A 10,191-nucleotide genomic window follows, 5' to 3' on the forward strand; every position below is an offset into this window, starting at 1 on the left:
GCTCTGTTATCCCATTATGTTTTGGTAGATGACGTTGTCATGCCATTCAATTGCAATTTGAATGGTAAAATTGGAATAATTTGAACAGCGATCAACCCATCAACACACTGGTTGAATTCTTGAAATTGTTGTTGGAGAAGGAAAGCTCATGAAGAATATATATATATATATATGCAATTAGCACAAAGAAATTAGTCCGAAATGAAGATCATAACAAGGAAGGTGAACGTAAAGAGATGTAGAGTGGCAACTAGATACGATTTTCAAATAGAAACTCAACTTTTTCAGGAGAACCACATAATCTCCTTGCAGTAATTTGCAAAAGAGCACCATCTATAAGCATGTGTTGTACCACTCTTGCAATATTTTTGGTATCATCTATTCCAAGATGGTGACTTCCTCGCAGTGGAATTCGGAGTTCCCTCATCATTGAAACCATTCCTGGAGCCTGACAATCAAAAAGAAGCCAACTTGTGTAAAACAGGAACTAAGGGCAACGCAAAACTATGAGAGGTTTGAGGAGGATGGCAACAATCTGAGAAGTTTATCACTATAACACAACTTGGTCTAATCAACAGCAGCAGCTGCAAACGAGGAGCATTGGGCTGAGATGAAACACTCTATAAAATGCATAAACTCACAGACACACAACCAATCTCACACTAATGCAACGTACTCTGAAAGTAAATTGTACAGTAACATGGCGGTCACACAACTAAATCATGCCAACCTATGGTTCACAGAGTGTAATCAACTCAGCTGAATCCAAAGGGAATCATTTCGAAATCAGAAATGTGTAAGTACAGCAAACTCACCCTTCTATTATAAAAGTTCAAAAAAATGTCCTTTAGATTGATCCATTCAGTGAAATATGATGGAAGTGCCATCCTTGATACTTTGCACTGCGCAGGGATCTTTGTCTTCAAATCCCAATTTCCGCTGGTACATGTAAACCAACAATACTATAGTTAATTAGAAAAAACTAAAGAATGTTGTTGCTTTGTTTTCAGAACCTAACAAGTATTGCAACTCCTTCTCAGACTGGATCAAGTCCTGTTTATTCTCCATCTCCAAAATCCTAGTGGTTTTATGATTTTGTTTAGGATCATACTATTATTATTATTCCTATCCCCAATTTACAGAGAAGTAAAATACAATGAAGACACATTCTACATCTAATGAAGGCCATTACATATTTATCCTTTCTGATTAAGTAATGTAGGCCTCAACAATATCATCAACACTTTAAAACTAAATGATAGGGGAATCAAAAGAGAAATAGAATGCTACAAACAGAGTTTTTTTTTTTTAAGTGAAAAAGGAGCTTTTGGATTTCAGCAGAGGACCCATATGTTATTAGGCTCTCACTGTTTCAAACTTTTAACATCTGAATGTTCATAAAAAACGACAAGTAAAAGTACAAAAACAAAGTTTATCCATTCAACAGAATTCATAGGCGTTTATTCTACACCTCTCAGAAGGCATTGATAAAATATGACAATTTGATCCAGCGAAGTAGGGCATTGATAAAAATGACTCAAGGGTTATGTCAACATCACTAAGACAAGCAACTTACCAAGTTATAAATGCAGCTCTATTTAGACGACCACCTGGCTTTTTGACCCATAAATGATGCTTACCCAACCACTCTTCAAATTGTTGAATCACTTCATCAAATGGAATGGCAGTATCGTGCCAAACCCTGCATAAATAAAGAACCATGAAATGGCTCAAGATAGTATACTTTTTCCTTTTTTTTGGTTTTTTTTTGGTGGGTGGGGTTGGGGGGGGGAGCATAATTTCTGGGAAATGAAATTCTAATCTCATCAAAAATAGGACAAACATGCTTTAGGAAAAGAAAAATTAAGTCCAAGTAAGATTCATAGTTGGAAACTATAATGTGAAGATGAAATACTAAAGCTACCAACGTGTGCCCTTGAAAAAGAAATACCAATGTGTAAGTGAACAAGTTATGCAACTGAATTTTCAAATTTATAGCAACCTTTCCTTCAATTGCAATATAGTTTGACAAATACATCAATCCACAATGAGTAAACTCCAAAATAAAGCATATGGATATACAAGTGAAATCACTAGATTCACCGGTGAATCAAGTATTTAGATAACAGAGCATTCATCTGGTGAATCAAGTATATCATCAGTCCAAAAAAAAAAAAGTATCAAGAATCAAGATTCACCAGACAAGCCCAGGTAATAGATTCAACGGATATAAAATAGCATCAGCTGAATCAAACAGGCCAGCAAGTAAACTAAGTTTAGCGACTTGGACAGAGAATTAGTAATGTACCTGTCAACTCCTAGTTTTCCGTATTTTCCGCCAATGTACTGATTTATTCTTTGCTCACCCATCTGGGAAGGCCTCACAAACCTGTCAAAAGTTTAGGAAAACCAGAAGAAGCATTAATCATTTAAAATCACACTCATCACATAAAAATTAAACAAATTTTGCTAACAAGCAAGCAATTAGCATCGTAAGATGTCAAGATAAATTTACTAGCCACAATATACTCCATCCATGGTTTACCATTTACTTTCCCAAGTCCCCTTTTTGGACGGTGAAGATATTACGTCCTTAACTGCAAAGGAAAGTTTTCCATACCAAATATCAAATCCTACATCCTTCTAATTACTTTCACATGTATCCCACTCACATTACCAGCTATATCAAGCTATTGTTACAGTAGAACCCATTTTATCAAAAAGACAAACTCCAAGTACGAAAATAAATCCATTTAGATGCAAACACCCATAACATGAATCCAGTAATCATTTCGGCGTATGAAGCAAACTTCTTCACAGTTACACTCAAAGTCAAATCACTACCCGAATCAAATTCCTCGTTATTGCAGTACATAAACCAATGGATCATTTTTTTTTGGTTTTCAACCATGTCAACTATTCTAGTGTTGATAGACTGCCTTAGAATGAGCTCATGTAAAGTTAATACCTAAAGGGACTAATGTAAAACATGAAGGATATTTCCACAACATTACACGGGATCATGTTTCCAAAGCAGTAAATTAAATTTTTTATAATTTTTTTTAACGAAACCTGTGGAAGAAGTCGATGGAATTCATGGTTTTGGCATCAAGTAAGAGCACAGGAAACTCGAGAATCTCCACTTTGCCCTCCAAATCAAGCACAAGAAAGTAATCGAACTCCTGGGACTTCAGCTTCTCCAACTGACATGCTTCCAACCCAAGCCCAGATGAGAGATTATGGTTAAACTTCCCCAAATGAACAGGGTCATCTGTCTATCCAAATGGGAGGGAGGGGAGGGGGGGGGGAACCATAAAATTTACTAAAATTTTTCCACATAAAGCACAAAACAGAAATACTATAAAAGACAGAAAAATCATAGGGAACTATTACACTAAAAGCAGCAAAAGGACAAAAGGGCTCACCTTAGTACACTTACCTTGGGTGTAGTACAAACATAAGGGCTTCCAGCGGTTGATTTTGAGGGGAGCAGAAGCTTGGATTGGTGAAGAGGTGGATTCTTCTTTTTCCATGAAAGCAGAGGCTCCGAGGCTAATGCTGCGTTTGGGGTGAAGAGAAGGGAGTGTTGAGAGAGGTGGAAGTACGGGAGATAGAAGAGGAGCACGACGGACTAACGAAGAAAATCTTGGAAACGTCATCTGGATGATGACCCTGTTTTATTCAAATTGGGGGGGTTTTAGTACCGGGGAGTGTGGGTTTAGGAAAGGCCCTTTTTCCTTTTATTTGACTCTCACAGTCTCACGGTAGAAGTTCCATGTCAATTTAGTGTCCGCTGAGCGCCGAGGAAGTCTCAGAATTCCAGAACAATTTGACGGGTCCAGGCTCATGGGGAGGGCCGGGTGGCTCAGGACATTTTTTGCCTTTTTAATGGTGGCTCAGCTTGTGGACTCCCTCGTAGCTAGTTTGTGAGTTGAGGATAGAAAAGAAAAGAAGAGAAAGGTTAAGTTATAAGAGAAAAGAAAGGATAAGAAAAGAAAAGAAGAGATTTTAGTATTGTTTGGGAGTTTACGAAAGAAAGGAGGTGATTTTGGATACATTGGTCAATAAATATTTCATTCAATAGCTTTTTAAGGATAGAATGGGTAATCTAAAAATTTTTTGCAGCCTTTCCTTAGCTTTTCTCTACTTTCCGCCCGATTTGGGCTGGAAATTTTTTTAAACTGTAGCAGCCTCTTTTTCCTTCCAAATCTGTCAGATTCTCTTCCTTTCTATTTCAGTTAAAACTGTCAAACGTGGGAAATGCTACATTTCTCTTCCCTTCTTTTCTTTTCTGCTCAAATCTCATCTCCCAAACTAGGCATTAAGAGTCTCTCTTCTTCTTTTTTTTTGGAATAATATCAGAAACCTTGCTTGAGGTTTCTCCTAATATCACTTGACGCGCCTAATATTTTTGAAATATTACTTACCTTCCCTAATAATTATAAAAAGACTATATTAACCCTCATTTGACACATGATTCACATATCAAATAAATGGAATTCAAAAATTAAAAAAAAAAAAACTAAAGTCACTTTTTTCTTTTTCCCTTTTCTCCATCATTCTCTATTACTCATTTTTTTGATGATTATGCAATATTTTATTTGTAAATTATAATAAATTCAATTTTGTTTATCTTTTTATTTTGTGATTGTGATAAAGTGAGGTATGATTTATTTGCTTATTTTAAGTTGATTTTTATAATAATTAGTACAATTTGATAATTTGGGCAAGGGTTGAGAAGATGTTGAAAAAAATATAAAAGTTCATAAGAAATTGATTTTGACCATATAAAATTAAATTAGTGCAAGTGCATTTCTTTTCAAATATCTTTTTTTATTTTTCAAATTTATATTTTTATGGAGTATAGCATTATGATGTGATGGTACTACAAGAGATTAGTTTTTAGATGATGGTTTCTTAAAATTGACAAAATAGTTTAGGAATATTTTTATTTAGCAAGTGAAAGGGTCATTTAGGGCTTTTAAAAATTTTGTAACACAAATAACAGAAGTAAGGAAGGCAAGTGATATTTTTAAAACTTTACGGGTGTCATGTGATATTAAGAAAAATCTCAAGGGAAGTTTCTGATATTATCCCATTTTTTAGGATGAAATAAATGTTTCATTCATTCAAATCACATATTATAGCTTTCATCAATGAAGGTTCGAATCTCACTACCAACAGTCAAAAACTCCCACCTATAATAGTAATATATTATAATAATCACTATAAATTGCTAAAAATTGTGCGGATAACTGCCATAATTATGGTAGCCAATTTTGAGGTGACCTCAAATTTAAGTCTATATACATATGTAACTATTTTAGTCTTTACATTGATGTAGTCAAAAAGATATTATATAGTCGTGAATAAATCAGTCACTTCTTTTAAAAATACGCAAAGTAATATATACGTATCCTTACTTTCATATTTGGTTACGATTTTTTTTTTTTTTTGGTTTTTTTAAGAAAAGGATTGCCTTATTCGGATCTGGTGCACACAATATCTAGATTAATGTCTTTATTAACTAAGAAGTCTGAATGACGAATAGAAAGTAGCTTTGATCCGAGCAGTAAGAGGCACAATTATTCGAGTGTAGGGCTGAAAATGTATTCGTGGCATTTCCTTACTAAACAGCCAACGGACCCCGATTGCTCGATCTTGAACGTGCCCGTGATGGACAGACTCTCTTTTCAAACTGAAGTGCATGAAGTTGGCAATACAACCAAAGACACTTTCAGTAACCCATCCTGAAACTGCTAGTCAGATTTAAAAGCACCAAACAAGAAAAATAAGGCCCTTTAAGTTTTTAACACCTCCATCACTGTCAAAGTGACAGAGGAACATTCTACGTTACAGTTTCAAAATTTGATCGGGAAATTTCAGGGAGTTTGGAAGAAATATCTGAAATTAATAAATCTTGCTACCATTACCAAACCTTGATAGGTCAGTTTCGTCACCCAGTAAAATCTTCTATAACCCCAGGTTGAGCAGTTCCTTTGCTCATCGTGCGCATTTCTTCAATTTCTACTAACAGCAGAGGGTCACATATCAATCTATGCACCTGCAACTCTTTAGGGCAACCTGCAAGAAGAAACATCCAGGTAAACCCAAGGAATATGAATAAAGAACAAAGGAACGAAGGAACAAAGTAACATAATAATACTTGCAACATAAGATATGGAAGTATATACCTGCTACAGGACAAGGACACTTGGATTTCATGGATCTCATGTGATACATGATAGCGTTCTTGTCATAAACATGCTTGCAGTCCATGCTGCCTCAATGGATAAAAGAATGAAGTCAAACAAATAGGTAGCAGAATAAACAATACAAGGAAAAACTATAAGCCCTCCACGTCTTATTGCAGCCAAAACAATTCAGTTTCAGAAAATAATAACAAAAACCATCACTGACGCTCATTATGAATCTGAGGAGCTGATTTGCAATCAAGGAGTACTTATGGCAATAAGAACCAGACCACTTGCATGAGATTCCTAACAAGGCACACACAGAAGATGGTAAACCTTCAACTTCAATCTAAATTTGTAATCTCATCTGCCACTGTCTTTTCCTTTTACTCAGTCCATGTGGGTTCCCTCGGCATGTAATTCAAAAATGATATAACAAAAACAAAAATGTGCAATATACTAGAGCTGTAATTGGTTGATACACATTCAGTTCATTAACCATGAATCCGTATGGCTTTGGTTTCAAAACTACTTCCACTACAGAAGCAATACCAACAGTATAACTCCCCTCATCAAGCAAGAATAGGAATGCTATGCCAATATTTTGCAACAATACTGCAGCCTTTAACCAGCAAGGCTGGATGGATCAAATATTATGCTGCTTCCATGAGATGCTACACAAAGATAATGTCTCATTGCAAAGGAAGAGTAAAAAATTAGCCAGGTCATACAATCATAGCCAAAAATAAATAAAAACAGTTTTTGTTAGAATACATGTGGAAATGTAAAGATGCATTCGCCCAGACTTCATATTCATCCGACCACAGATAGCGAGACAAAACATAGAAATTTCTATTTTATCTTAGTATTTAACAATAATTATATATATTTGACCACTCCTATAGACGGAAAAGAGAGGTATACTCAGAGACCTTCGCACTGGGTCTGCTAGTTCAGTGACTGGCTTCCCAGTCACTGGGCAAGTTTTATTGAGAATATTGCTTTCGGTACTGGTCATCACAATGTCCTCCTGCTCCTCACCTGGCATTGGGATGCCTGAATGATGAACATTCTGCCCAGCCAAAAAAAAAAAAAAAGCTTATACTATGACAAGGAAAATATATATACATATGTAGGACATTCCCAAGAGTATTGAAGAGTTAAAAACTAGCAGAAAAACGTCTGTAAGAGACTAACAGTTAGGGGCGCTTTGAAAAACAACAATGAAGCAAGGCCAAGCGTCATACAAGACCAAAAAATGAACAAAATTTTTTAAGTAATTTAACTTCATAATTTGCATGTGCTGTAGAGTGATAGACTGCACAAGTATACCTTAATGTCGCATGAGCATCATTTTGCATATCACACAGTTGCAGGAAGGGCTGGTAATCATGTAAATTACAATCAAGTGCATGACACTTTCATAATTGCAGTTATATTGAACAAGAGATGAAGATAATAGCACAAAGTGGATACAAATAATGCTTTAAGATTACAATTCTATACTAAATAGACATACCCAGACAGCTTCCCTAAATTGTCGTAAAAACTGATGGTTTTGTGAAGTTGATGATGAAGTTGACTTTGATTTTGTAATCTCATCATCCAGTAACTTCTTAAAATCCGTTAGCTGCTTTTCAAAGAGCATGATAGATGACCAGTGAAGTGAAAAAAAGTGAACAGATTTTGTCACTGCAATGACTTAAAAGGAGATTTATGATTAGAGCAAGAGATATACCTCCTGCCTGGGTTGGTACTCATTTCCAACAGACAGAATAGCAGTTGAAAGATGCATGCAGTCATCAGAAGCTTCTAACAGTTCTGCTACTCCACTTTCAAGCTCTTTAACCTGTGTCAATATTGAAAACCAATTCCCTAAGAACTTGTGAGAAGAAAGTTTGTAAATACCTCTAAGAAGGTTTCATTCGATAAATGACTTCATCATATATCAAAAATAAAGGACCACCGTCTTGCACAAATGCACCTATCATGTAATTGGAATTTGTTCTGCTTCATCAACTTTTCAGAATCTTATGTTTATATCCCATTGTTCTGAATTGTATGGGTTCGTTGACGCTTAGCCACATACATGCTTCAAAATCAACTGCTCTAATATGCATAAATTACACCAACAGATCATACCTTTCCAAACACTAGACCTTAAATCATGTTTTATGCAACATTTAAAATTCATTCAGCGACCATGCATTTGCATTTGTTGACAAGGTTAACCAGATCACTATTGAAGTTCGAAATCAGCAAACTAAGCCATCCAACTTAGTGAATTTGCTAAGGAAACCTATAATGGAACTCCCCAGCAGCTTCAACATGCTTAAATGTAAATTTAAAAAAAAAAAACTTGATATTAATTTGGGGGACTGTTACATTTTTTTTTATTAAACTATGTAGCTAAACCGTTTAACAACGACATTCACATTCTATATGCATCAGAAGCAAAAAAAACTAAGGTCTATAAATAAGATGTACCAAATCTGACTTCTTATCTTTCTCCAAATCAACCGCAATTTCTTTCATCATATTGAAAGCCCTCCTCATTTCCTGCAACGAAAACCAAAAAAAAATTGAGAAAATATCTTTACATATTGGAGAAAAACAGATAAGAAAAGAAAAATGGTTTTTTTTGGGGGGGAGGGGGGGCGTTGCTGTTGATAGTAGGGTTTGGAGAATTTGAGAAGTAATTACAGCTATAAGAGATTGATTGTCGTTGTAAAGCTTGGATGCTGCCGACTTCATTCTGCTATAGCCGCCGGCGTTGCTCCGATGAGGAGCTGAGGTCGATGCCATCTTTTAATTAATTCGCACTCAAAAGATAATTACTACATATATTTTTTAATTTGGGTGTGCCAATTTTCAGGCTTCACTAGCTTCTTTTTTGGAGGGAAAGCAATAGCTGAACGAGGGAGGAGATGATATATAAACAAGGGGGTTTTTTAAAAAAAAAAACCTCACACCTTTCTCGAATAAAAGTTTTTTTTTTTTGGAATCATCTTCAGACCTTTTTCACCACTAACAGGCCCTGAATTTGAACTCTGAATTTAACGGAAAAAAAAAACTTTAACAGCCATTTCCTGATCATTAGAGTGACTCCCATGATTACACAAATAAGGGTTAATTACTTGAACGGTGTTTTAAAACCTCTAGAATAGATTAAATGTTTTAATGAATTGATGATATGTTACACTTCCAATACTTGCTACTTTACTAGAGGGGCACCATGGGTCCAAACCGTTGTCAAAAATCGTTGGACTGATTTTGTTTCAATTTCATCGGATGTAACTCACTTTGTTCAAAGTATAATTCATTTTCAATAACTTGTAAAAGTATAACAAAATTTCGTAAGTCCCATACATGATATTAAAGTGGATGCACAATATGTAATTTGAGTTTTAAATTTTTTTTTTTTTGTTCAAATCATAGACGTTAACCTTTTCGAACCCCAACTCCTGTAAGGCCCTGTTTGATAACTCTATTCAGCAGTTAAACTTAATGGATACAGATCTTAACATGTTAGATACATTTGATAACAAAAAATTGAATATCTGAATTAATTAAATAGCACTGAATTTTTTAGGCAAAACTTCCTCCTAAAAGTAAGTGATAATCTATTCACTTATCACTGAATGTGTTATGCATTCAAATGTATTGAATTTAATATTTAACAATCCAATAACTTAATAAATTCAAACTTCATATGTCATCTTTCGGATTTTAATTTTCAGACTTCAGTTCTATCAAACACACACATAAGGTGGTGCAAATTCTGCAGGCGAACCTGATGTCAAGTCCGTCGCTTGTGATGAGGCTTTTCAATTATTGGGCTTTTGTCAAAAGCCCAATCCGCCTAAATGTAAAGATCAGCCTACTGCGCTATGAACTCTGATATTGGGCTGGCGGAGACATTGGCCCTTTAATAGAGGCTGGAAAGTTTCTCATCCTCGAGGTTTAAATTGATTTGTAATATTAATCAGGTGACCCC

At 35.2% G+C, this 10,191-nt stretch overlaps 2 protein-coding genes across 6 annotated transcripts; both read right to left on the minus strand.

Annotated features, from left to right (window-relative positions):
* Positions 1-170: 170 nt before the first annotated feature.
* On the minus strand, positions 171-3,888 carry LOC113770810 (uncharacterized exonuclease domain-containing protein At3g15140). 3 transcript variants are annotated; one of them, XM_027315396.1, is made up of 6 exons: positions 3,440-3,888; positions 3,073-3,271; positions 2,309-2,389; positions 1,577-1,702; positions 816-939; positions 171-448 (listed from the first exon to the last, which is right to left on the minus strand). In XM_027315396.1, the coding sequence occupies exons 1-6, from the start codon at positions 3,657-3,659 to the stop codon at positions 251-253; spliced, it is 948 nt and encodes a 315-aa protein (XP_027171197.1). In that variant the 5' UTR covers positions 3,660-3,888; the 3' UTR covers positions 171-250. The 3 variants fall into 3 exon arrangements, with proteins under 3 accessions (XP_027171197.1, XP_027171198.1, XP_027171196.1); XM_027315397.1 differs by having other exon boundaries at positions 3,073-3,203; positions 3,426-3,888; XM_027315395.1 differs by having other exon boundaries at positions 3,073-3,275; positions 3,426-3,888.
* Positions 3,889-5,585: 1,697 nt separating this feature from the next.
* Positions 5,586-9,104, minus strand: LOC113770910 (E3 SUMO-protein ligase MMS21). 3 transcript variants are annotated; one of them, XM_027315537.1, is made up of 7 exons: positions 8,898-9,104; positions 8,682-8,753; positions 7,933-8,043; positions 7,714-7,827; positions 7,127-7,266; positions 6,195-6,280; positions 5,586-6,084 (listed from the first exon to the last, which is right to left on the minus strand). In XM_027315537.1, exons 1-7 carry the CDS (start codon positions 8,997-8,999, stop codon positions 5,957-5,959), a joined length of 753 nt encoding a protein of 250 aa, XP_027171338.1. In that variant the 5' UTR covers positions 9,000-9,104; the 3' UTR covers positions 5,586-5,956. The 3 variants fall into 3 exon arrangements, with proteins under 3 accessions (XP_027171338.1, XP_027171340.1, XP_027171339.1); XM_027315538.1 differs by having other exon boundaries at positions 5,587-6,084; positions 7,714-7,824; XM_027315539.1 differs by lacking the exon at positions 7,714-7,827.
* Between the last annotated feature and the right edge of the window lie 1,087 nt (positions 9,105-10,191).

This window comes from Coffea eugenioides, chromosome 5, assembly GCF_003713205.1.
Source record: "Coffea eugenioides isolate CCC68of chromosome 5, Ceug_1.0, whole genome shotgun sequence".
Lineage (NCBI taxonomy): Eukaryota > Viridiplantae > Streptophyta > Magnoliopsida > Gentianales > Rubiaceae > Coffea > Coffea eugenioides.